Source organism: Podarcis raffonei, chromosome 3 (assembly GCF_027172205.1).
Source record: "Podarcis raffonei isolate rPodRaf1 chromosome 3, rPodRaf1.pri, whole genome shotgun sequence".
Lineage (NCBI taxonomy): Eukaryota > Metazoa > Chordata > Lepidosauria > Squamata > Lacertidae > Podarcis > Podarcis raffonei.
In genome coordinates, this window is record NC_070604.1 from 13,832,217 (window position 1) to 13,860,037 (window position 27,821).

A 27,821-nucleotide genomic window follows, 5' to 3' on the forward strand; every position below is an offset into this window, starting at 1 on the left:
CGGTCCCTATTTATCTACTTGCACCTGGGGGTGCTTTCGAACTGCTAGGTTGGCAGGCGCTGGGACCGAACGACGGGAGCGCACCCCGCCATGGGGATTCGAACTGCCGACCATGTGATCGGCAAGTCCTAGGTGCTGAGGTTTTACCCACAGCGCCACCCGCGTCCCTTCATTAAAAAATAATGAAAAAATAATGTCCCTTTATTAAAAAATAAAGCACCTACAAAAGACTAGCTGGTCAGGGAGGAGGCGTCTGGCCTAGGCTTCTTACTCCTGAATATTCTTGTTTTCTATGTACAGAGAACCCTTTGTACATTAAACAATGTACAAAGAAAGATAGAAGGAAAAACGATTCAATAGAAATTTTAAAAAACTAGTACATTTAGCTAGGTAAATATCTAATATTCCAGGAAATTTGCCAAATTCATAAATCAAAATCTCACAATATTCCCAACAAATCATATGGATTTCTCTTTTCTTTGGCTTGTTACACCAATACATGATAAAAAGTCATATTTTTAGGAAAATGGTAATAACTCTATTTCCCCTCTCTGACTTGGATCATTTTGGCTAGTTTAACCATGGAAGCTAGAGCCCAAATGTTAGTGAACCAGCCACCCGGGGTTGGGAATTGGTTTTCCCGCCCAGTAAGCTAACTGATTATTTTGAAGCTTTAATGAATGATTATTTGTATTTAATCTTTGCCACTCTGTTGGTTGGGGTAAGAAGCAACCCAAGTGAGTTTGGCTCTTCCCTGTGTTCCATTCACAACAGCTTATGAACTTTACATAAAATCTGGAAGCAAAGGCACACAGCTCATCATTCCCTGTCTAAAAGTCTTCTCTTTCTGTAAACTGAAGGAAGACAAAGTCCAATAACTCATTCCATTGACACAGATGGAAGAAGCCCACTTTCCAGCTCATTTCTGAACCTACTAGATATTGCAGAATTCAGCACACTAAGAAGTTAAATCTTTCCCAGCCAGAGGCTTTGAAACAGCCTGCTGCATCCAGGTTTTGTTTTAGCACGCTAAAACAGAATAATTTGCAATGGACTAACAACAGAGGTTCTATTGATTTATAAAAAACAGGATCCTGCTCACATTGTTCCCTTTTCAAGGCTTCAAAGAGGAATTCTACTGAAACTCCAGCATGGACATGGAACTTTTGCAAAACAGGCTTCTCCATTCACTTATATGGAAGGGGCAATTCTATTCTAGTGAAGTGGGAAGTCATCTTTATTGCTTTCTGAGCAGATCAGAAAGAAGCTGCTGAATCAGCTTTAGGTGCGTAGGCTTAGATGAAGAGTTTTATCCTATTTCCTTATCTCAGATACTTATCAATTGCCTGCAGATTATCCTCAAAGGCCTTTAATGCTATTGAGCATGATGCCCTTTCAGATCATTTAGCTTTGGGGCTGGGTGGGAGGGAATGCCACAGCTGCCACCTTCCTGCTTAAAGGAGAAGCACAATTTCCTCACTCCTTTAAAAGGGTCCCTTGAAGCTCATTTGGATATACCGTAATTGTCCTAGCCTAGTCTTCTCTCCAATATACTAGTTTGTCATGTTTGTATCTCTTCCACCACTTCCACCCTTATGAGAAGTACCGGTAGTATATTCAAGACTGACGTTTTCTACCTTACTGAGAAATAGGCCTGTCACTATGCTACACCAGGTGCAAGTGCTAAAGAAGGCAGTTTTTAAACAATCACTCCTTAAAAATGCTTTTGACGCGATCCTTTTAAGAGGCAGGGATGGAAACAAAAGCACGCTCTATAGCTAACTCAGTTCAACTGAAAGTACAGTGGTACCTCTGGTTACATACTTAATTCGTTCCGGAGGTCCGTTCTTAACCTGAAACTGTTCTTAACCTGAAGCACCACTTTAGCTAATGGGGCCTCCTGCCGCTGCCACGCTGTTCTCATCCTGAAGCAAAGTTCTTAACCTGAAGCACTACTTCTGGGTTAGCAGAGTCTGTAACCTGAAGCATATGTAACCTGAAGCGTATGTAACCTGAGGTACCACTGTAGAAGCTTGTACCTTGAGTGGATGCCCAATGTGCTAGTGTGCATCAAAGCCACTGCAGTTAGTTTCCCCTTACTATACTCCTTGCAATGCAACAACCCTTGAACCTGCAGGTTCTGAGAACTTCTGTATCTGTGGATCTGTACTAGCTCAAAAAGGTAAGAAGAAAAAAAGTGCAGATGGAACCTTTTATGTTTCTTTCTTACAGCCAGAAAGAATACTATCATTTTGGGAAACTACAGTGCAATGTTGCCCTCCACTGGCAAGTATATTTGCAAAAAAGCAGTCCATAAATCGAATTTTACGTGTGTGCTCTTATTTATTGCTATAGATGAAGCATACCCTCTTTCACACCACTTTAGAAACTGTATAACAATTCTACACACTATGGCGTTAAAATGCTATAGAGACAAAGTACACCCATTCTGTGCTAGCATCTCATAGGCACTGTTCTTCAGTACTGGCCACTTGTGCCTGCTTCTCAGTATGCTGGTGTTGTGGTTGCTACTGGGAAGCTGATATGAATTATCTGGGCACCTCTTGATGCATTTATATGAAGCCCCACCAAACATGTCGGCCAAATTCAACCACATCAGAAAAAAACTTAATTTATTGTTGGCCCCAAACCACCTGGGCATCATTTCACATAAGCAGATAAGACCTTTGTCCCAACTGCCATTTTTTTCATCCAAGACAGGAAACAAACCCAAAATTCTGCAAGAATATTCCTTTTAACAGGGTTACTCATAAATATAACATTTAATTTTTAATCACTTGGACATTTGGGTCACTGCCACCCCATGGACTGCTGACCATGATTTGTTCTATGTTATATAGAAGTTTATGGGAAACAGTTCAGTGACTCTTTTATTCAGACTAACATTTCCACCATGTAAGGAGGTAATTATTATGCCTTACAAACAGCCCAACACAGTGAGACATGTTTTATGACGTGAGGAATAGGGTGTTGGACCTGTGTGCTTGTCTTCTTGCACACTGAAGTGTCAGCACTTCAGTTCTGATGAAATAAATCAGTTTCCCTTTACATCTAAAATGGGGAAATGTAACTCAGTGTCAGTTTAGGCTTACAACAAAGATCTTGAGACAGCAAGAGTGAAGAAGCACATGATCCCTGATGCTTGTTCCTGGCTTCATACACCTACCAAGTCAGAATCACTGCACCAATATTGGTCTAACAACATCCTCCAAGCAAAGTGTGATTGCAGGTGTATGAAGGCCAGGAATTAAGTCCCCCAAATGCTATGTTTTGCTCATACATTGACCACAAATGATCAGTTGCATTCATCCACAAGCATGCCTTTCTTAAGGTGAAATGCTGTTATCCCCCCTCCCATTTCAAACAACTATAAAAGGAAATCTTCTCAGTCACCACAATATCCTACCTTTTGTGGTTCCATCTATTCCCATGACACATTTCATGGCTCTTATGATTTGTTCCACTATTGGAGCAGCCATAGATGAAGCATATGCAGCACTATGGGAGTGAACCCGTAAGTAGTCTACTAGTTCCTGGAATAAAAACAGAATAAAGTTTTAGCGCAGACACCAAAACCTCCTTATGTCTGTTGGAACAGAAGTTTGCAGGTGGCAAGAGCAATCAGATCCAGAATTGGCTGCACACTCAACTGTAAGCCGAAATGCAAAACTTTTAGAAACATACCTCACTTTTGAACCAATGGCTAAATCAACTATTTGTTTCACTGATTACCTCAAGTACTCTTATAAAGGTAAAGGTACCCCTGCCCGTACGGGCCAGTCATGTTCGACTCTAGGGTTGTGCGCTCATCTCACTTAAGAGGCTGGGAGCCATCGCTGTCCAAAGACACTTCCGGGTCACGTGGCCAGCGTGACGAAGCTGTTCTGGCGAGCCAGCACCAGCGCAGCACATGGAAACGCTGTTTACCTTCCCGCTATAAAGTATTTATCTACTTGCACTTAGGGGTGCTTTCGAACTGCTAGGTGGGCAGGAGCTGGGACCGAAAGACGGGAGCTGACCCCGCCGCGGGGATTCGAACCGCCGACCATACGATCGCTAAGTCCTAGGCACTGAGGTTTTGCCCACAGCGCCAACCGCGTCCCCAAGTACTCTTATAGCAACTGTCAAAAGGGCATACTTTTAAAAAGTCAGTGCATGGCAAGAAGCATCATGCTTCCAAATTTCCCAGTAATGAGAGAACAGATAGACAGCAGAGGATGATATTTTAATGCACTATCTTTAGAGATAGTCCTTCCCATGGACTTGGACCCAGAAGAAATAAACTGCTATTCTATCTCTGTTTATGGGTTCAGTGTTTTGTTCTATTGCAATCCCTTAAAAGGAAGCACGGAGCTCTCTCATTCAGAAAAAGGTTATTCAGCCTAAACCCACAATATTTGAAGGGAAAAGTACATCAGGAAATTTATTTTTCAACAGTGTTTCAAATTAGTTTAATGCTAAATTAGTCCTGGCACAGTAGCAATGCCTAATTAAATGATCTGCAATTCAATACCTGAAACCTGGGTCTTTTTCAAAGGTGTGTCTGACTGAGCACACCTCTGGTCTCAGAGGTGAGGTTATTAGACAGTGCTAATAGGGATCTGATGCAAAGAGTAGCACAGAAGCCAATTTAAGCTGACTCAAGTGAAAAATCTGACTACAGTTTCCCCTGCAGACAAAAACAAAGCAAAACAAAACAGAGCATGCTCACAGTTTTACTTGTTTATACTCAAGCAACATAAGACTTGAAAGTTCACAACCCTAAGGAAACTATGCAGTCAATGTAAAATTCATTCATGTTTAGCTACAAGCCTTTGGCAGGACTTGAATATAAGCTGTATGCAACTGCACCTTTCCCCAATATTACCCAAGCAAAGAGCAATTTTTGCAGCAAGCACATGACTTCTGAAGACATGTAATGTGCCCAGTACAGAGAAATCATTAAAACTTTCTTAAGATCAAATAACAAAAGGAATTCAGAGGCATTCCAAAAAACCATTTGAGAACTCAGTTACCAGTGTGCAAATTGTTGCTGCATTTCCCCCTTACATCATCATATTCAATGACATTAATTAGAAAGTGCTTACTATGAACAACCTGCATGCAAATAGTGGGATGAAATATTGGCACAGTTATCAAATGCAGCAGAAACAATGTTTACTGTCAACAGGAGAATCCAAAGAGCTGTATATTTGTGACATGATATTCATTCAGAAATATGTGAACTCTGTAAAACCATGTAGAGAGGGACCTCAAAACTGGAATATTCTGTTCCGTGGATGCAGACGGAACCACATGAAGCCCTTCAAACCTAGGGCAAATATACACACAAGGGAGCAAAAACTCTTGCAAAAACATGAGCAGTGGCAGGATTTTCTAGGTACCAGAATAGGATATCTGCTTCCTGACTGCTATAGCAACCTAGGTCTTATTCCATTTTTGAAATGGTTAGCAATCACTGGCATTTGAGTTTTTACACACCTACAAATGCTGACAATTGATGCCAATACCTTTTTGCCTGCTATGTATCCCCCTGCTGCTCCAAAGCTTTTGGTGAATGTTCCCATCAGTACATCAACATCATTGGGATCCATTCCAAAGTATTCCACAACTCCTCTTCCTGTTGGGCCAACGGCACCTATGCTGTGAGCTTCGTCCAAGTAGACATAGGCTTTGTATTTTTTCTTCAAGGCAATTATCTCCGGCAAGCGTACAATGGAGCCTTCCATACTGTGGGAAACAAAAGAAAACAGCTGAGAAATGAGCACTTAATTGATTCAGCTGTAGCTATTGTTGCATAATATGGACATAATGCTATTGATTGCATCCAAGCAGCTCAAGCCACAGTGGAGAAAAACCTAAGTATACTCGTTTGTCCTCGCGAGCAGCTACCAGCAAGAGACAAAGAAGCACTAGAGTTCAACAAACCAAAAGTAGCTTAGCTGTGGACTCTTGTTTATTCCTTAGGTGTCAACAAAGGAGTGTCCCAAAAGGGAAGTGGAGACGGTGGTGTCTTTAGGATATATAGTTTATCTACACACATACAGGGTGGTCCAAAAGTAGATATACGTTTGAAAACAAACAAACAAAGAAAGAACCAATTATTTTTCTTTACCGATATTGTGAATGATGAGAACTTCTTGAGTCAAAGAACAAAGAAAGTGGATTCTAAAGCAGTATACCTACTTTTGGGCCACCCTGTATATAACCTGAGCCTGTGATGGAAAGGTTCACTGCGTCAACACCCCAAAAGGGTTTTGTTTCTCCCATAGCCACAGCCCTGGATTCAGCCGGAGATCCAGCATGGCGCTCTCTCTCTCTGCTTTTCCAGCCTGCTGTTTTTGCATCATATCACTCCCTAACCTCTCTACTCTAAACTCTGGCTTTATCTGTTGAGGGAGGGGGGTCTCCACTCATTTTTCATCTTGCACAGACTCCTTGATCCAGTCAAAAACAATTAAAATAATTAGTTAAAACATGTCAACATTACATATAGGCTGGTCTAAAACACGTTTTTAGTAGGAACTGAAAAGAGTACAGTGAAGACACCTTCCAGATGCCATTAAGCAGGAAGTGTGGGTGTACTCATGATTTCATTGCTCTATTATTTCCCATCCACCCTTCTACTTGCTAAATTCAGATAACATGATTGCTTTGATGAAGAGATCCAACACCTTGCAGAAATATTACAACACTGACCAGTTTGGTATGCAACACAACATTCAGACCAAGTGCAATTCATTATGCAAACAAAAGATCTCTAGAGATTTTCATCCATGACATGTTATGAAAAAGAAAAGCCTTCCAAAAATACCAAAAGCAATCTGTGTCTTTCTCACAGATATATATCCTTTATTGTTTTAAGAATCATGCTACATGATCCCTATTCATATGCATATTATTATTATTATTAATATACCATCTGTTATCCAAATGATAGTGTAGTGTGTTGGGATACTGCCAGGGAGACATGGGCAATCAGGCAGCCACGTCGTCTCCAGACGATCTCCGGTCTCCCGTTGGAACAGCATCAGTCAATTAGTGACATGAGCCTCAGACACATTCCAATACTCGTGCACACCCTTTCTGCAGAGTTTCCACAACGGAAGATTCACCCAGGAGAGCATATTTACAGCTTTATTCAACATCGATCAGAACAAAGGAAAAAACATGACTGCTTGCATCCGTGTCGAGGAAAACAGCCAGAAACAAAAGCTATATACAAAACGGAAACTCCCAGTGAGCAGGAAGTAAACAGGCATGTGACACACAACAGCCTGTTTCCTTTTTAAGGAGGAACGGAAATATCCTAACATAATGATGTAATAATGACACCAGGCACGCATTAGGCCAACAAAGGCTGAATGAATGAATGAATGAATGAACCATGCACACCTGGGGAGAGCATTCCACAGATGGGAAGCCACCACAGAACAGGCCTGTTCTTGTGTTGTCATCCTCCAAACCTCTTAGGGAGGGGGGACAAAGAGAAGGGCCTCAGATGACAAGCACAGGGTCCAGGTTGGATCGAATGGGGGAAGGCAGCCCTTAAGATCCTGAGCTGTATTGCCATAATCTGGAACCAGAATGCACGAGTAGGAAGAAAGGTGCCAGCTCAGCTCTCCCATGTCTGCAGTGGGGAGCCTTTCACGTTCATGGAGGTCTCTTGTGAGATGGGGGTTCTACACAATGCAAGGAGCCTATGGAATTAGAAGCTACAGACCCATTGTCTTCCAAATCATGGCAGGGAGTGAAAGAGAATGGGGACAAGGAGGCAGAGTCAGGGTTCTAGTCCTCATTTCCACATTCCGCTTCCAAATTACTTTTAACAGCTGAATAAGGCTTTGGAGTTATGGTGACCAGCCACTAACCAAAGAAAAAACAGAAGGTAATGACTCATTAAAGGTAAAGGGACCCCTGACCATTAGGTCTAGTTGTGGCCGACTCTGGGGTTGCGACGCTCATCTCGCTTTATTGGCCGAGGGAGCCGGCGTACAGGTTCTGGGTCATGTGGCCAGCACGACTAAGCCGCTTCTGGCAAACCAGAGCAGCGCACGGAAACGCCGTTTACCTTCCTGCCGGAGCGGTACCTATTTATCTACTTGCACTTTGACGTGCTTTTCAACTGCTACGTTGGCAGGAGCAGAGACCGAGCAACGGGAACTCACCCCGTTGCTGGGATTCAAACTGCCGACCTTCTGATTGGCAAGTCCTAGGCTCTGGGGTTTAACCCACCGCGCCACCCACGTCCCATCAAATTCTCTCTTTTTTTAAAACAAGCAATCCACAAAGCAAGCTGGGGCAGACTGCACTTGTGCAGCAGAATGTTGGTTGGGAAGAGGCTTCTTAAGTCTCCCTATCGTTCTGCCCAGACACTGAGGTCCAGCTCCGAGGGCCTTCTGGCGGTTCCCTCACTGCGAGAGGCCAAGTTACAGGGAACAAGGCAGAGGGCCTTCTCGGTAGTGGCGCCCGCCCTGTGGAACGCCCTCCCATCAGATGTCAAAGCGATAAACATCTACCTGACATTCAGAAGACATCTGAAGGCAGCCCTGTTCAGGGAAGTTTTTAATATGTGACATTTTAGTGTATCTGTCATCTTTGTTGGAAGCCGCCCAGAGTGGCTGGGAAAACCCAGCCAGATGGGTGGGGTACAAATAATAAATAATAATAATTTTTTATTATTATTATTATTATTATTATTATTATTATTATTATTATTATGTCTTCCTCCTTAAATTTTACAGATCAAAATTGCCCCCGCCCCCACAATTGATTTTTGGCCTGTAGGGAGAATATAAGCACCACGTTCCTTGTGCACCCAAACTGATAAAAAAGCTGCTTCGGGATACCAAATATGATCTGAAAAATGACGGTGGGAGGCAGAACCTTACACAGCTTCGTTGCTTACCATTCTTCCACTCAGATACAGTATTCTCTTGGCTGCTTGAACTGTTAAACAGTGGTCAGCATCACCTATGGTTTGTTGGAAGAAAACCAACTTGTGCTTGCATTGGATTTGCAATTTCTGCATACCTGTAAATGCCTTCCACAAGAATCAGAATCTTTTTCCAGGCTCTCCGACTTCGAGGTTGTCCATGTATTACTGCTTCCTTCAAAAGCTTTTCTAAGCTTTGTATATCTGGTTACAAAAACACAAGAAAGCAGTGCATCAGATATTTATTCATGTAATTTCTTTGCAGAACATTTATATCCCTCCTTCCAATAAGGAAGACCGTAATCCTGTCATGCTCTGGGGAACAAAAGTCTGTGCTTTTCAAAAATTGGAGACCAGCAGCGGATTCATCCTTTTAAATATTTGAACAATTTAATTGTTCAAGGACACATCTGAGTGACTTCTTTCCTGAACAAGAATGTCATCATTTAGAATACTGTTCATGGTGGGGTGTGTTTTTATGGGTGTCTTCTTGCAACACACAGTCAGCTCTCAATTTATGTGGGGGATAGTGAATAAAGCCAAAATTGGTTAAAACACTCTGCCTGCACCTCTGAATTCTCTCCCAAGCTGAGTGCAATGGCAGGTAAGACTGCTAATGTTTTCCCCCCAGACGCCCACCTTTAAAAAAAATAAATTCAGCCAAGCATGTACACATGAATTCGTACAAGTTAAGTTGTGAGTTGGTCTTACTACGTTTTACAAACTTCCAAGCTCTCTACTGCATAATAAGCCTGTTGCTTTACATGACCCTGAGAAGCAACCCCAGTCAACAACCAAAACACGTTGGATCCATTAGTGAGAGGTGCATTTTACCTTGAGTGAGCAGTGGGGTAGAAGATACTTTTAGTTTATAATACAACCATATTAAATTTTCAGTAAACCAACTATCTTAATGCTGATCTTTTATACTGAAGCTGGATTTTGTCTTCCCAACCATTCCATGTTTGATATAAAATGTTGAGATCAGTGCTTGCTCATAACACAAACACCCATGTATATTCTGCCAGATTGTGGTAGCATTCCATACATCTGATGGCAGGGATTCAAATCCACAAAAGCTTACACCATGCTAAAATTCATTATTCTTTAAAAAGGTGCCACAAGACTTTTTTTTTATCGCAACAGACTAATATGGGTAGTTTCTTTTTCCTAAACAATGTTAGCCAGGCACGTAATTTGCTATATAGTATATAGTGTGCTCATAAAAGTTTAACTGATGCACCAACTGAAGTATGGGCCATTTTTAGTTACTCATTTGTACAGTTTTTCTAATAACTTTGGAGCATGGGAATTGTTTCACAACAAAGAGAGTCAGTAAAGTTTCCTCCAAAAGTTTTGAATACCACAGATCAACCTGGGTAATTTAAGGGCTTTTGTGCAAAACAGCAAGCTGTGTTTCTTTTTAAATGGATGAGAAGTACAAACACCTTTTAACATGCTTTATCTCCAGTGAAATAGTGAAATAGTCTCATATGTCAATTGACAGAAGTTTCCTTGCGTGTACACAAGTCAGTTTACCCAACATACCCAGTATTAATACTTACTGTTGTGTCTGAAGACTCTAATTGTAGCACCTGAGAGCCTTGCACCGAGAACAAGTGAAGAATGGTTCAGTTCATCACTTAAAATAAGACTTCCCTGTGGAAGTAAATAACGAATCACAATATGTTATTTGGGCTTGGCAATTGTCATCAATGTCCAATTTTTTACTTTTATTGTAATGTTTATTGATTGAGAAATATTGTAAGAAGGGTCTTTAGTAGGTTCAAGGGAAGCCTGCTCTGAACATGAATCTTTATGGAAGCAACACTTTAATCTTCGGACCGTCGGGTGAATGAACTGAAACAGACAACTTTGGTTATGCCTTTTGTCTTTGTGGTCTAAGGTGTTTATTTTTCTTTTTGACAAATGGAACACAGAAACGTTTAGCCATCTTGTTCCAACCACTCATTCTTAAAAAGGGTGGGGGTTACTTTCTAAAAGGTTCTGAAATATTCAGGGTTACAATCTGCTGCTCAACTTGCCATAAATCACTATCACCACTAATGTTTCCTTCCTGAGCGAGTCATCCACCCCAAAATTATCTCTATCACTGTTAATCGCATTTGTTATTCATTTTGTAAAAAGTGTATTATAGCGAGTTAACAATATAAAAGACAGACAGGTAAAATAAACTAACAGTCAAATTAAAAACACCATACAGTAGAAAATTCCTAAAACGCCCACCCAACAATAAATTAAGAAGGATGGAGTCTACCTCAGCACACTGAAAGATGAGTAGCATAATAGCAGCTAACTTAACTATCAAAAGCCTGGATAAATTAAAATGTCTTAGCCTGGCACCTAAAACTGGCAAGGATGACTCAGGTACATTTTCCTGGGCATCACATTCCACAAGGTCCATAAGTTTCCTGTGATATGGACATTCCTAAAGTCGTTCACTCACCTTCCCAACCAATGCAGGGATGTTCATAGAATTTGTAGCAAAGCCCATACCAAATGCCATAGCCGCTTCAACGCCCAGGAATTCTGCCACCAGATTTTCTAACTCAACATGTTTGTCAAGGTTGCCTGTTGGAAACAATTAAAAATAGTTTTACAGATCACATTAGTACTTCCCAAGAAAATCAAAGCAGACAGTTTGCAAGAAGTGGATATACCCAGCAGATTACTCCGAATCTTACATGAGAATGGTTTTGAGCTTCTTATATCTTTCTGTTGTGTGGTTTTATTTCAACTGTTGCAGAGAGCTCTGATATGTTATTGTGATGTACCGGCATATAAATATTTCTAGAGAGAAATAAATGAATAAACGTACTGTCAGCGCTGCCCAAGGTCCCAGCTCACACAAGACCAACGCTGCTTCCTTCTTTAGTATAAAAGTCTTTATTGAAGTTCAGTTTCACTTCCACACGCGCAGCGTGCAACGCTACGTCTTTAACCTTAGACCGCCGAAGCTCCATCTGAATCTCCTCCCCCCTGACACCAGTTTAAGATTCTAGCCTTACTCCACCTCTTCCTCTGTTCCTTCCTTCTCTGGGTCCACCTGCTAGTCGGGGTCTCACCCTTCCTAGACTCCTCTGACGCTGAGTCCCCTGACTCTTCCCCCTCCCTCCTCCGGGCTTTAGGACCTGGCTCCCAATCTGGGTTTTCTGCTGTCCCGCGCTCCTGCACATTTGAACTTGGCGCGCGCGCGCAGCCTCCCACTTTCCTTCTGACCGTTACACTTGTGTCACTGCTCCCTCCTTCGGGGAGGCTAGCTGGACCTGACCTTCCCTCCGTTTCCCCACTTTCCGATGGGGGCGTGGTTATCCCTGACCCATCTTCTCTCCCCGCTGGAGGAGAGGCTGGTCCTGACTCATGTGACTCTTCCCCCCCACTGCGCTCTGGTGGGGGAGCTGGTCCTGATCCTCCGCTGCTCCCTTGGGAGTCCCCGCTGGCCCCTTGCTTCTGGTGCGTCTCCCCTGGGACCCACCTCGCCCTTACCTTAGGCGCCCCCTTCTGGGAATCTTCTGATTCGCTGGAGAAGCTCATGGAATCTCTCGGGTCACTGTCATATTCCCCTACGCTCCCCTCGGATTCCTCTCCTCCGCTCTCTATTTGCTCTCTCCCCTGTGCTTCTCCTCCTGAGCCTCTGACACACACGTAATGTTTTTATTTAAAAGATCCCATATGCTGACATATCCAAGTGTTCAATCTCAAGTGCGGTTTTCCCTTACTTAGGTGAAGTAGGAGCTGTAAAAGGCCAACAAAGCCAAAGATCTGATGATGGAGACGCACCAGCTCTGATTAACTAATCCATGGCTCCTTCCCCACTGCAAAAGTTCACTAAAAACATACAAAGGGACCAGAGGAGTCATGTGGCTCTGGGGGCGGGGCTAAATACATGCCCCTGCCCACAGCCCTACTCTACCCAGAAAGTCAGTAGATCTAACCATGTGCTGAGTGCAAATATCCACAAAAGGGTTTGGATGGTTTTAGGCCCTCCTCTTCCCACCTTCAGGAATCCCTCCTCAATTTTATTTATCTATTTATGGAAATTATTGGGAGTGGCTGGGAACTAACAGCAAAGACTTTTAGTTCATTCCTGTGGTTGATTTAGAAGGCATTGTGGATTTACCCTGAATGCCAGGCCTAATGTATCTACATAAAGCCTGTTGCAATACGTGGGGTGCTCCTCTTCCAGGTTTTTGAAAACCAGCCCCGTGCCCTTTGACAGGATACTCCATTTCATTCCCTTGCCTGGTTTTCAACTGGTTTCTCCCCTGCCCCCCCAACTGTCAGTCTGTATTCTAAACATGATTAGGCTTTGCTGGGCTGTTCCACCATGTCCAACACATACAAACACCCAAAAAATGCAAGTTTCTGAGATACCGCTGAGGTCACTCTCCTCTCACAATTTTAATCCTTCAGGTTTAAATATATTTTGATGATTTTTAGATTCTTGCACTGCTACTGGTTTCTGCTGTTGGTTTTATTCTGTGGCTGTCTTAACTGGTTTTTAGATTTTATGTTACGTTTATTGTTATGTTCTTGCATTTTATATTTTGAACCTCTGTTTTCTGAACTGTCTGGTGAGCTCTAGCTGCTAAGTGGCACAGCAGTATTGTAAAGTTAATTAAAAAAAAAAAATCTTCTCAACTGACAAAAGCCAAGGTATATGTGGGCTAACAGGTGTTTGCCAGCACCAAATATTGGTAATTATTGTTTGAATAAAAAGCAAACAAACAGTATTTCTACCTTTGTACTTTCATGAAATATAACACACACAGTTACTATGTTCAGTTGGATCCAGAGATCCCAGGTGCAAAGTTCTGCTCACAGGATGTGGTGTGTGTCAGTTTTTGCTGATTCCCCATTTCCCCTGTCTGACAATCTGCTCCAGAAGATTGAAGGACCCTCTGGAACAGCAAGCGGAAAATTCTGGGACTGCAGCCCATTTGCAGAAGTGCTACTCTAGATTCAGACCAATGAATTCTTAAAACAAGTAACACAAGTTTACTCTTAAGATTCCCGCCTCCCCACAATAGCTTCCAAATTTTTACAGATGACCACTATAAATTGGAAATTATGACATGGCTATTGGATTACTCTATGACAAATCATCAGATAATGGAACACTCCCGGCTGTTCAACTGAACTAACCAAATACAATTTCCTACAATTAGCAAGGTCACCTCCATGATGTTGCAAAAGCACCTTCGTCCATATTACGGGCAAAAACCAGTGTGACAGATATGTTTCAGGCTACATTAACATGCAGCTACATCTGCATGTCAATGGCTCTCAGAACATAATGAGAACTAATTCCTGATTCATCTTTGCATAAGTCAAACCTGACTGGCAAGGGTGTGCAAGACCAGCCCTTTGCTTTGCACATTTCTAATTAGAGTGGAACCTCTGTGGGTGGTAGGTGAGGTGTTCAAGAAAAACCATGAGGCACCTACCAGATCTTATCACCAGGAGGTTTGTGACAAGATACACAGGATGGGGATGAAATACCCAGTTCAGTTTCAACATGTTTCTAAGCCCAACTTTTAATGCAAAAAGGATAGAACTAACTCAATCTAGGCAGGGATTTACATGCTTAGGCTGGCAGGCACAAATATTGTTTGGAGAAACTCTGCCTCTTCCTTACTCCAAGCACAAAAATAAGGAACCCACTGTATAGGAAAATACACAAATAGAAAACACAGGGGTTCAGGCCAGCATACAAAGACACGATATATGGCAAGCAAAGTACCACGAATGTATTTCTCACAATGTACCCGCTATTACAAGGCATGCAGTACATGCAAGCAGTACTCCAGAATCGTCAAAATAAGTACAATATTACAATTAATGATATATTTTCATTATCTTTGATGCAAGGGAGTTATTGGGAGTGGTGGAGCAGCTGTAGCAAACAGGACTGGAGGCCGGTGATCCCAGTTTCGAAGAGAAACTCCTTCTTCAGCTGACAATATAGAAGAATATGGTAGCAACCCAAGCCAGACTATATGCAGTGGAACCTCGTTGTTGAACGTAATCCATTCCGGAAGACTGTTCAACTTCCAAAATGTTCAACAACCGAGGTGCAATTGCCGGCCGGCAAATTCGTTAAAAAAAATGGAGAAACGCGCCTAGGAAGCCGTTCGACTTCTGAGGCTCGTTCGAAAACTGAAGAATTCACTTCCGGGTTATCGGCGTTCAGCTTCCGAAGTGTTCGACAACCAAGGTTCCACTGTAGTGTAAACTATTCCAGGCCATGAGCAGGCTGACTCACCCTGTGAAGTTAATAAGGTCCCACATTGGGTACAAGTAGAGACAACTGCTGCTTGCTGGCTAGCAGAGCACAGAGGAAGCCCACCAGTAGACATTTATTAGTAGAGACTGAAACACTGAGGATTTCTTAAGGAGGTACTACAAGAAACAGCCCAAATCAAAAGATGTATTCAACCCATGCGGTGTGATTGTATTAAGAAGATGAATAAACTTAATTTCTTGTCTCAAGAGTACTTTCTTAGTATTGAGAAGGTGGTGCATGCTCTGGTTATCTCCAGCTTGGACTACTGAAATGTGCTCTATGTGGGGCTATCTTTGAAGGTGACCCGGAAACTACAACTAATCCAGAATGCAGCAGCTAGACTGGTGACTGGGAGTGGCTTCTGAGACCATGTAACACCAGTCCTGAAAGACCTACATTGGCTCCCAGTACGTTTTCTAGCACAATTCAAAGTGTTGGTGCTGACCTTTAAAGCCCTAAACGGCCTTGGCCCTGAAGTACAGCTCCAAGGGCCTTCTGGTGGTTCCCTCCCTGTGAGAAGTGAGGTTACAGGGAACCAGGCAGAGGGACTTCTCAGTAGTGGTACCCTCCCTGTGGAACACCCTCCCATCAGATGCCAAGGAAATAAACTTTCTGACTTTGAGAAGACATCTGAAGGCAGCCCTGTTTAGGGAAGTTTTGAATGTTTGATGTTTTATTGTGTTTTTAATATTCTGTTGGGAGCTGCCCAGAGTGGCTGGGGAAACCCAGCCAGATGGGCAGGGTATAAATATTATTATTATTAATTCTGATGTATGGGTCAGACTTCAGTCGCCAAATGGGAAAAAATTTTATGTCGGTGTCACTGTGCTTTTTCTTGAGATAATGTTCCAGGATAATGGTGCCCCTGCTAGTCTGTTTCGTGCCCGTTGCACTTTTATACCTCCAGTGAAGCATTTGCATATTATTCAAATACTCCTTAGAGATATTGAAAGACTTAAGCCTCAGCGTCACAGAAGGCATTATAACTGATCCAGAGCAGATAAACTAATCCTGGATACCGTTGCCCAATGTTGCGTGTGACTAATATAAAATACGTTATTATAATGGTTATGGGGTTGCTCGTGCGTAAGTTGCCGCCACTCCTGGCTAGGTGGCCTGGTTAAACCTTTCCTGACTGGACAGCCCCTCACTTCGTGGCTGTTCAGTCGCTGGCAGAATCCAACAGTGGGCGTTTCTTCAACCTTTTCCAACATAAAAGTTGTTTGACGCCCAGTCTCCTCCTAGCCTCCCTGCGCGGAAGCCTTCTGCGCAGGGTGGGTGTGGGTAGCGGAGGACCTGTGCTCTCCCCGCTGGTGTCCAGTGAAGAGTCTCTGAGCCTGCTCTCCGCTTCCCCCACTGGCCTCCCTCCATCCCTGGTGTCGCGCTGATTTTCTTCCCCAACAGGAGACCTGCTTCTCTCCCTACTTGGCCCCTCTCCAGCATCGTCGTGGAGCCCCTCCTCCTCCTCTCGTTCCGATGGCAGTTCCCTGACAGTTATGTTCTATACTGATCCTGTCAGCTGATATTATGAGAGAACAGAATGATTTTTTAAAGGAGCTTATAAGTACAATAAATTTGCATGACGGCTACTTTTAAAAATGGTTTTGTGGCTTGAAATGGAGCCAGAAATGTATTCTCAATAGGATTTTTAGCCATTTCCAAAAAAGGGCTTCCAACGCTAAAGATCGTGGTAGTAACTGAAAAACTGTTCCTTACCCATTTCCTGTCTGGTGCTACATACGCCTGTGCCGTATTTATGCAGCATAGTGCCCACAGTTTTCAAAGCGCTAGGATCAGTTTCTGCAAAGCCGAGGTAGTTATATGAACCCATGTTGATTACATTCTTTATTATCTTTCCAGTGAACCTACAGCCAAGGGGGAAAAAAACTTATTTCAATATTTAAATCACAATGTTGATGTAATAAAACATAAATGGCATTATTAAAACCTCCTGAATTGAAGATCTGAGTTAGGCCAACAGGAAAAAACTATATGATGGAAGTGACCCTATAAACCTTGCCCTTGTTTCCTTTTATTTAATAAATCTGGTCATTGGTAAAGCATATGTGCGAGTGGCAAACTCTGCACAAGGAACTACATTTCAGCCAACAAATGAAGTCCTTTTTCACCTGCATCAAACACACAAGCAGCTCCATGGGTGTTTTTCTCTCAGTCTATTTATTTGAATAATGTATTCTGGAAAGGATTTTGCAAAATTATATTTCCTTAAGCAGTGATAGTTCCTCAAATTTGAAAAGTAATCTATAAAAGTTACAATCTTTTTTCAAAAGCAATTCTTACTTCCCTTATTGTTGTTGTTATTTATTAGAATTATATGTTGCCCTTCGTCGTAAGATCTCAGGGTGGTTCACAAAACAAAATACAGGATAAAAACAAGTAAATAATTAAAACAAAACAGCAAACAACAACAACAAAAACCCCTCCCTTCCCACAGACACATTTAAAAGGTTGTAGAATATAAATCAGCCAAAGGCCTGTTTAAGAGGAACGTTTTTGCCTGTCACCTAAAAATATATAGGCGGACCTCTCTTGGGAGAATATTTCACAAATGGGGAGCCACTGCAGAAAAGGCCCGTTCTCATGTTGCCATCCTCCAGACCTCAAGTGGAGGAGGCACATGAAGAAGGGCCTCAGATGATGAACACAGAATCTGGGGCAGTTTATATGGGAAGAGACAGTCCTTGAGGTATTGCGGTCCTGAGCCATTTAAGGCTTTATAGGTGAAAAACAGCGCTTTGAATTGGGCCTGGAAGCTAATTGGCAGCCAGTGCAATTGGCCACCAGGATCAATACCCTTTGTACTCTGTTCCTTTCTCTGTTGCGATCAAAATAAAGAATTCGGATTAATTCCAGATTAACAACATGGATTTCCTATAGCATTTATGTTTGAAGTTTGTGGTAGCTCAGAGTTCAATCCTGATACTCTAATCTGGCTGGTATGGTGTTCAGCATATACATGATACATGCACTTGCTAATGAAATAGAAGCTCTCCCCCTCCAGCTTTTACATGTATCTGACTGTGCTCCCTGGAGAGTTCGGCGGGGTCAGCAGAAGGTTTGTTATTTGTTTTAAAACTCATGGTTTGTCCAGGAGATCTAATTGATTAGTCCTGGCTTGGACATCACAATTAGCAGCAGAACAAACGGGAAGCAGCAGCAAAATGATTGCAATCTTTTCTTTGGGAGCGTGTATGCTTACACTAAGGGCTTGTCCACTCTTCTGATTATCCCGTGCCTATAAAGAAAGGGTACAAGTGGTTTTCTGCTTGTCCCATGCTTTCTAGGCACAAGTCTGAGCAGTTTTGCCTTTGCCCTGCCGCTTTCCCCCTGAAAACCCACTCTTTAGTGCTAAATCGGAGCAAACAACAATCCGTGGAAAACTCAGTTGCAGTTTGTTCCAATTCAGAACTAAATGTCAGGTTTCCCCCAGACAAAAGTTGGGGGTCAAATGGAGGTGGGGATAAGCCCTGGGCCACGGTGTAATGTGCCAGCCAGGCTACCATCAAGGGCAGAAATGCAACCCTGCTTCAAGATGCAAGTTCTGTGCAAGTGAGTTAACACAGGAACAGGGCTTATGTTGAAACCATTAATAATTTTAGGTTTGAGTCACAATTCAAGCACACAATCTTTATAAAAAGACTTCCCAAACAGATCTGTCCAGACTCTACAATTCTGTGATTCTATGATTTCTGTGGTATCACAAAATAGGTAATTACAAAATTCCACTGATAGCTATGGAAAGAGAGTGAGAGACACATTTTTCTTCATCGATCATCACCTGTATTTACTAGCCTGACCCACCTAAATGTCCAGTTGTAATCATCTGAAACACGTTCCATCAGATCAAACTTTGGTCCAGGAACGCTGCAGATAGGGCGGTTCCAATTGTCTCTTATTCTCACGTAGAGGTTTCTTGTAAAAAAGTTTTCAAAATCTTGATAAAGTGGTACAAAATCCTAGGTTTTTTAAAGGGAAAAGAAGTGTGCAAAGTTACATCTCAAGGATATATGCATCATCTAAGGCTTTTTTATTATATATAAAAAAACAGCTGTACACATGACTGCATGTGGTCTGCTAGTTACAGTGTTAAGGTAAGATTAGGAAGTCTAGGTTGAAATCCCTACTCTGCCACAAAGCTTCCCAAATATTGTTGGGCCAGTTAGTCAGTCTCTTTGCCTAACCCACCCTACAGGGCTGCTGCACGGATAAAATGGGGATGGGGAAAACAATGATAAGAGAACAGTAGTTCTAAGTTCTTTAGATGAAAGGTGGGATTAAAAAAAAACAACCCTGCACAACTGATATTGTCCTCCAGTTATAGCATTCCATCCTGCTACAGAGTTAAAAATTTGACATCTCTGAAACATTCTAAGATCTACCTCCTTGGCCTTTGGGGTTGGAGATTAAAGATGGGCACATTTTAGTTGTTATATGGAGGGGTTTTAGGCCTGTCACCGACCCCCAAGTCTGCCACACTAGAGAAGGCTGTAAGTCTTAGTAAGATAAATATAGTGCGATCTAGACTGGCAAGAGGTAGACTTTCATTGGTGGTGTTCTGGTATGTATGTATGTATGTATGTATGTATGTATGCATGTATACCTCTATCAAAACAGGCAAGAATGAAAAGCACTTTGTAAAATTAAAAGGGGACTTAGCACACTAGCAGTGGCGCAATGGGTCAGTTTGTCTGGCTGTTAATCAGAAGGTTGGTGGTTTGAGACCACTCAGGGATGGCTGTGGGGAGGACTCCTCAATTGCAGGGGGCTGGACCAGATGGTCTTCATGGTCCCTTCTAATTCTACAATTCTGTGATTCTTGTGAGATTGTAACACCATACCTTAGGGACAGTCTACTTCTGTGTCTGCCAGCCAGCCAGCCAGCCAGCCATGTGGTACTTAAAAGGGAAGCTTTTGCACTGAAAAATAATCTATCTGTTAGATCAAATGGGTTGCCATTCCATCTACCTGACAAGTGATTTGAAGACTAATAAGCAAATTAACAATGAACTTCGAACCAGGCATTTGATGTTTGGTAAGAAGTCCGCTTCCTTGCATAATATACCTGCCCCCTGAAACCAAACTACTTCAACAATGCATTTCCCCCCTGTGCTGGAAGCATTCCCTGCCAGATCCACCAATTTGCAAAAGGAAAAACATAATGCTTCAGACAGTGATGCTAAGTTGCATTTTTCTTACATAAACAGAAGAAAATGCAACGTGCTCTGCCGTCTTTTAGAAGAGATCATCCTTACTATCTGTAACTGGAGGTGACAACACACAGTTTCTCAGGTTGAGGTAAGTGAGCGTAGGAAGGGTAAGAAGAGAAAAGAGCACATGCATAATAGGAATACACCCTATGCTTTTCAGACACATCTCCAGGACTGGTTCACACCTACATTTTCATCATGGTGAGAGGCGAGATTCTCGTAGAATGTGTCAACTATCCCTATCTCTTAAAAAGTTATTTGCTGAGAGATTCAGAACCTCTTGAAAACTGCATGTGAGACCATCCATCTGCAAGTCATGTAGCTATGAATATGCATTCATAGGGTGGCACTCAAAAGACAAGTCTGATCATTCATATTTATTTATGTCTATGTCTGAACAGCCTTTCCCCTAGAACTTGATATATGCAAATTAAGTCAATTTGCAGAATGGATACTGGGAAAAAGTTGCATATACCAGATCAGACTATTTGTCCAAGTCAGCAAGTATTATTTATTCTAACTGGAAGCAGCTCTCCAGGACCTTTGCCAGAGTTCTTTCCTATCACAGAGGAACATCATTGGTATCTGAAGAAGTATGCATGCACACGAAAGCTCATACCAATAACAAACTTAGTTGGTCCTTAAGGTGCTACTGGAATGATTTTTTTTATTTTGTTTTGACTATGGCAGACCAACACGGCTACCTACCTGTAAGAGGAACATCAGTAGCTGCTTTTACATAGACTCAGGACACTGGTTCATCCAACTCAGTACTGTCTGCGCTCACTTGGCAGAGGCCAAGGTATCGTTCCCCATCCCCCAGATTCCAAACACCTCTGAATGAACCTCACCAGAATTATCGACCAGTGCAAGAAAATATTTCACTTTGGTGCCACCTGATTCTTATGGAAACTTGCAAGCACACACCTGTATCCTTCATAAGATCCAATTTAAGGAAGATTTTATTTTAAAGAAAAAAGCATTATATTCACATCATATGTGCTAAATCTGAAATACTATTAAGGTTGTTGTTGTTTTGCAGGGGAGGGTGGAGAGCAGGCTGCACCCATTTATATCTTGCTCCACATTATTTAGTACACTAGTCAGATGACTTTGATATTTTAGATAGAAATTCCAAAATGAAAAAGGCAGGCATCTAAAACAGTACTGTCAGTAAGGGATCTCTCTCCAACTGTGGCCTGACACATGCAGACTTCTGCCACAGATGTGTCTTGAGACATCCTATGTCGGGGGATGGATGGAAAGCAGTATGGGAACCTGAGATCTGAAGGGCAAGTGACAGTCGAATCCTCCACCTACAACCCTGTTCTGGACATTCCCTTCCTGCTTGGGAAGGAACCAGAGCATTCACCAGTTTTTGATTCTATATACCTTTTGTTCTTCTCGCTCTACAGCAACAATAGTTTTTTGAAGTCCACAAGCTCTCAAGAAGTCTCGCAGGTAACCAAATGACGTCGCTACGACAAAACCCGCATACGTAAGGATAGACACATACATTGGTGCTTGTTCAAAGGACTCATTAAATGTTCGTTTGTAGATGCTTCCGTTTGAGACGCCATTTTCCTGAAAATGGAAATAAAGCAAGTTATAGCAATAATTATTTCACTTGGGCATAAAACTACAGCGTTCCTTAAACAAATCTTGCTCTAAACACAGTAATACATCAATTGTCTGAGTCTCAGCCACATCACTGGTTGTCCTATGTCTAACCATGCCTGCCCTCCATTTGAAATTAAGAGTCTTGGCTGGGATATTAGAAGATACTTAGATGGGACTGAGCGTGTTGGTATACTTCTTGAGTGAGCCATTTTTGCTATACCAAAAAACATGGGTGGAAATGCATGGAACAAAATTACTGCTTCCTAGAACCAACTTGATGCTTGCCTCTTCATTTGCGCTTGCGGTCTGAACCAGGAGGAACAATCTAGCAATCTGATTCTGTTGGTTTAAAATAGCATGTCTGTAGGAAAGAGCACACTGTTTTAAACATTTACTGACTCATCCTGGAGTGGGTTCCTTAGGAGTTGCTCCATCTCAGTGAAAACAAATATTCTAGTTCATGTGCCTTTATTTACTGTATGGAATCTGGTGAAACTTTACTCTATATTGCTCTCTCCCTCTCTGCCCCACTCTTCCTTTGCCTTCTATCAGCATTGTCTTTCCCCCCAAATACAAAGGGTCTATGAATATGCAAATATGTTAATCATGGATAGGCCAAAGTTCAGTGGTAGAACATCTGCTTAACACACAGAGGGGTCCCAGGTCTGATTCCCAGCATCTCAAAACAGTGCTGAGAAAGCCCTGCATCCAACTCTGAATAGCTACTGCCTGTTATATCAGAGAGGCAATGCTGAGGTCTCATCAAGACTTGTGTGCTTTCCAGGAACAAGTCCCATCGCTTTCCTCAACGAAAACCCACTGTTTACTGATGAATTGGAATAAATGCCAAACAAGTTTTCTGCAGATTGAGATTTGTACTGATTCAGCATTAAACACCAGGTTTTCCGAGGAAATTGACAGGATATATAAAAAAAGAACTGCCTGGACACTGATCTGGAAATCCCAATGCAAAAGGAAGTCTAGATGAGCCCGGAGTTGGATGCACCACTGGCCTGCCTCAGTATCAAATGTAAAGAGAAATTCAAGCACATTTTCATAATAATTAGCCAGGAAAACAGCTAGCATTACTATTTATGTTGATAGATATAATGTGAGAAAAAGCCTAATGGACACAGGAGAGCAGTATTGCCTTTAGCTAGCATTTACACTAAGGAGATAAGCGCAAAAGGGGAAGGGGTGGGAGATGAGGATTCTAAAGCTTTTGGAAATAATTATTAGCATGTTGTAATCTCAGAAATCAGATCTACCTTGAAGCATTATTATTGTACTGCTTCATGATTATAAATGAAGGCAGGATTTAATACATCAGCCCAAGGAAATGGTTCATTGACACTGGCATCCAATGACCAACGACAGCAGCTTGGGAACATTCTTCCTCTTCATATCAAACTGCAGAGCAGAGCTGTCACAGTATTCCAGTATTTGGAAACACATGCTTACAACCACCATTTGTACCTTGGGCAACAGCATTTGGTACTGAAATGACCAACTTCCATGAAAAACTCGCAATAGTAATGATAAATATTAATAAGTACTGCTTAATATTTATGCATTATTAGTGCAATTGACTACCAATAATCTAAAATTTATGTAAATTAATGCAGATAAATACACAAGTGCACTCTTTTCTGTTTTTTACAATAGGTTTTATTAATTTTCAGTGTATAAAAACAATTCCAAAGAATTCTCCCATCCCAATCTACCCCACTCCTTCCCTCAGGGTAAATCAGTCCATTAAGTTTTGGCAAAGTCCAGTTTGTGATTTGGGTGGATGCCATTCTTCAGGATTATCAATGGAATATTTTAAAAGAGGATGCCAAATTTCAATAACATCATCTGTGTCTCTTGTACTGTTCAGTGCTTGCAGTCTTTGTTTCCACCCCGATATAGCAACTGTCCACACATTCTGTTTCCAGTGAGATATTTGCAAATGTTCCAATCCTTTCCAGTTGGTATGTGCTACTAATATGTGTACTGCCAACAGAAGAAAAGTGGTTAATTCTTTGTTGCTTTTCTCTGAAATTGGTTAGCAGCCCCAAACTTGGGGTACATTCCACCTGTTGACCTGTCAGATAGCTTATTTCCATAAATGCACTTTGCCAGAAAGGCTATATATGTGGGGTGAGAGTGTTTTGTTGAGTGCACTCTGTTTTTGAGCAACATAGGTAATTTATAAATAATGCCATGTAGCTTAGGACAAAAACTAATTTATAGAAGAACTCCAATGAAAAGTAACAACTACAGGCGTGGCAGGAATCTTGCTTAACCAGGTAGATTACATATTCCCCCAAGCTGTATATTAGCACGAAGTTTGTAAGAACAAGGGGTCTCTTCAGGTGAACTTTAAGAGGCCTTTAGTGGTTGATCTTCAAGGTAAGTAATTGTGTTCAACATACATTAAAACGAGCTTGGTTTTGTGCTAATAATGAGACACAGAGATTTGGTATTTGGCTAGCTATTTTTAGACTTGCCCATTGGGCAAATGAGCCCATACACACCTAAACAAGTTTATGAAATTAACATGTATCTTCAATATTACACAAATCTTTCTGGAGTAAGCATTTTTCTAGTATTGTTTCAGTATTAAACTAAAATGATTTACGTGTGGTTTAAAACTTTCCACATGAAGCAATGGGCAAATTAATTGTGAGGGCTCTTGAGGTTTGTTCAGGAAGATCTAGATTCCTCCACATTTTTACAAATGGTTGCAGGTCACACACACCCATCTCCCTGAAGAGCAGCCAAGGGCCAAGACAAGATGAAATCACTGGCCAGTGTAGGATTCTTCTCTAGTTTTGTTCTCTTCCAAAGTTAACCAGAAACCCAAAAAATGCTTATGGAACAACCTTTCTCTCCCTTGTAAGAGAATTTGTATAACCCCAAGTCAGCAACTTGCCTTCCTCAAAAAATACAACAGGCCAGCAGCACCTTCAATTCAGTGAAGGAAACACTGGCAATTTATTAATTTGCTCTTGGTCTACTCTGTTCCAGTATCATTTAAAAATGAACCATTATTATACATGCACATGGAATTATTTGGCTGGATATGGTTGTATTAATCCCCTAATTAAGCACCTTCTTGCAAAAACTTGAGATTATCAGTAAACTAGTGGGCCCAGTATGCAACAAAATAGTCTTTGGTACAGGGCCTCCTGGTGGTCAGCTTTCAAGCTTGACTATATTTTAGGCATATTTAGGCCCCTTTATTTAAGTTCAAGGCTTTTGACTAGAAAAGGAGCTATAAACCTCTTTTTTCCTTTCCCTTTTTTTGCAACTTATAAGACTTGACCACATAGCTATAAAAGACAAATGGATGCTTTCAAACACAAGTTTCTATTCCTATTACATTTTGCAATTACGTTTCTCAATATTCCAGTCTGTAAAAGTATACTTTATTACTTGTTGACAGATGGCCGTGGCAAATGTAAACATGTCATACAAGTGTCTTATTTGGAAGAATAGATTAGCGCTTTTCACTGCTCTTGTTAGAACAGGTATCTGAAAAGTCATTTTGGATTTTGATGCAAAAGTGCCTGTTATGCAACACAATTTGTACCTATGTTTTATTACTCTGAAGTACGAATTTCTTTAGGGTGAAAAAAACCCAATGCAGGGGGATACCCCAAAACAACACAAGGAAGACTAAACATGGTCAGTAGTTTCAGAATATTGACCATCTATTGGGGAAGAAGGAAGGAAATAGAAAACTGAGGAAGCGAAGTAATAAGTGGTATAGAATACTGAGGAAAAGAGCAGAGATAGCCAGAAGGAATTCTGAATAGGAGCATTCCAAACACTACAACCATTTGTTGCTGGCCCAACTTGTCCACCAGAATTCAATTTCAAGAACAAACTAGACCAAGCACAAAATTAATAGTTTGTGCTATTAGTCCCACCTTCACTAGTCAAGTCTTGAGATACCCTGGGGATAAAACCTGGAATTTTTGAACTCAGAATCTGGCAACCCTAATCACAAATTGCACAAGCTTTGTCTAGTAAAAACCCCAGCTTTTACAGATTCAAAATCACCATGCACCCATCCACCTGGCATCCACTTTCATGTCATTGTCCTTCTCTATGAATTCCTACATCACAATGCTTTTCTCCTTTCACTTTCTTTCCAGGAAAGCACTTGTTAGATCATTAGGCCATACATGAAATTATTGAGAGCATAACAAAACAACTGCTTCAGATTATCTATCAAGGAGGGTTGAAACACTCTCTCTTGAAGGAGTACGCTAGGCTTGGCCCAAATACACCAATAGTCCTGGTGGTATCCTTTTTTCATACACTGTACATTGTTGGATGCTGCCCCCTTGTATACCAAAAAATAGACCCAGGGTATCCAGATATTGAAATCTTTCCAACGTTAGAGAAAAGTACTGCATTGCCGCCTGGTGTTTAGGAACAGCAAGATACCAGTTACTGACAATAAGATGGAATGGACTTTTAATTTAGCTTCACCATGACAAAAGGGAGACTCTGAATTTAGACAAGCTGATCTGCACAAAAATGTCTTCCCAACAATTCTTAAGCAAGAGCTAGGTTTGACAGCCTGCAACTTGGACCAGCGGGTCTTTTTCATTTAGCGCCATGAAAGTTGAGAACTAGATGCCCGAAAGAGATACCAGGAACAAGAAGAATAAAGAACATGAAGAAACAAGAACATTGCTGCATATATAAGTCTTGCGTATGTTATCCTTGTTGAACTCATGCGTTCGTGCTTCCCATCAGCACCTAGTTGGCCACTGTGAGAATGCTTTGGGCCAGCCCTGCATGCCAGGAGTTTCTGTGTTCAATTTAGCATTTGGAAACAATACCTGGTATCTAACAATACCTGGTATCTAAATAAAGTCTAAGGAGAAATGTACTGGATCAGGCTAATAACCCACCTGGTCCATCCTGTTTTCACTGCTCAAAGCTCAATGACAACACGGTGCACAAAAACGCGCTGGGCTGAACACTGGTGACAGGATAGTGTCCTTCACTGAATCTGAAGCAGCAGGCCAGAACAGGGCCCCAGAAAGGTTCAGGTGTTGCCCCAGCCCCACACAGAGGGAGTCACCTTACTTTGCCTTCAACTGGAAGTGCCAACATGTACTTTGCAATTGTCTGGTTTAGGTCATGAAAGATCGAACCCTCACCATCTATAAATAAATATCATGTTTTGATCCTAATCAGAAAGATTACAAGCGAAGAGCGGTTTAGTTTCCATTTCAAAATATATAAATACAATATCCCCTAGTCATAGAAATGTACCATATTAGCAAAGTTGTATCAAGGCTGGAATATACCTGAAGGAATATACCTAGTATACCTGAAGGAGCATCTTCACCCCCATGGTTCAGCCTGGACACTGAAGTCCAGCTCCAAGGACCTTCTGGCAGTTCCCTCGCTGTAAGAAGTGAAGCTACAGGGAACCAGGCAGAGGTCCTTCTCGGTAGTGGCACCCGCCCTGTGGTACGCCCTCCCATCAGATGCTAAGGAAATAAACAACTATCTGACTTTTAGAAGACACCTGAAGGCAGCCCTGTTTAGGGAGGTTTTAATGTTTGATGCTTTATCGTGCTTTTAATATTCTGCTGGGAGCTGCCCAGAGTGCCTGGGGAAACCCAGCCAGATAGGTGGGTTAGAAATAAATAAATAATAATAATTAAGTGGGCATTGATTATGACATGATCTCACTGGG

The 27,821-nt window shown here is 41.8% G+C and overlaps 1 protein-coding gene across 2 annotated transcripts in view; it reads right to left on the reverse strand.

The window, feature by feature from the left end:
- The window catches only part of SPTLC3 (serine palmitoyltransferase long chain base subunit 3), a 65,096-nt gene that overhangs the window by 13,123 nt on the left and 24,152 nt on the right, over positions 1-27,821 (reverse strand). For both annotated transcript variants that reach the window (XM_053380618.1, XM_053380617.1), the window contains exons 2-9: positions 21,884-22,075; positions 19,086-19,240; positions 16,980-17,128; positions 11,424-11,548; positions 10,522-10,615; positions 9,055-9,160; positions 5,532-5,751; positions 3,428-3,554 (exon numbers count right to left, since the gene is read on the reverse strand). In XM_053380618.1, coding sequence (XP_053236593.1) covers positions 3,428-3,554; positions 5,532-5,751; positions 9,055-9,160; positions 10,522-10,615; positions 11,424-11,548; positions 16,980-17,128; positions 19,086-19,240; positions 21,884-22,075 — 1,168 coding nt within the window. The remainder of the gene's footprint in view (positions 1-3,427; positions 3,555-5,531; positions 5,752-9,054; positions 9,161-10,521; positions 10,616-11,423; positions 11,549-16,979; positions 17,129-19,085; positions 19,241-21,883; positions 22,076-27,821) is intronic.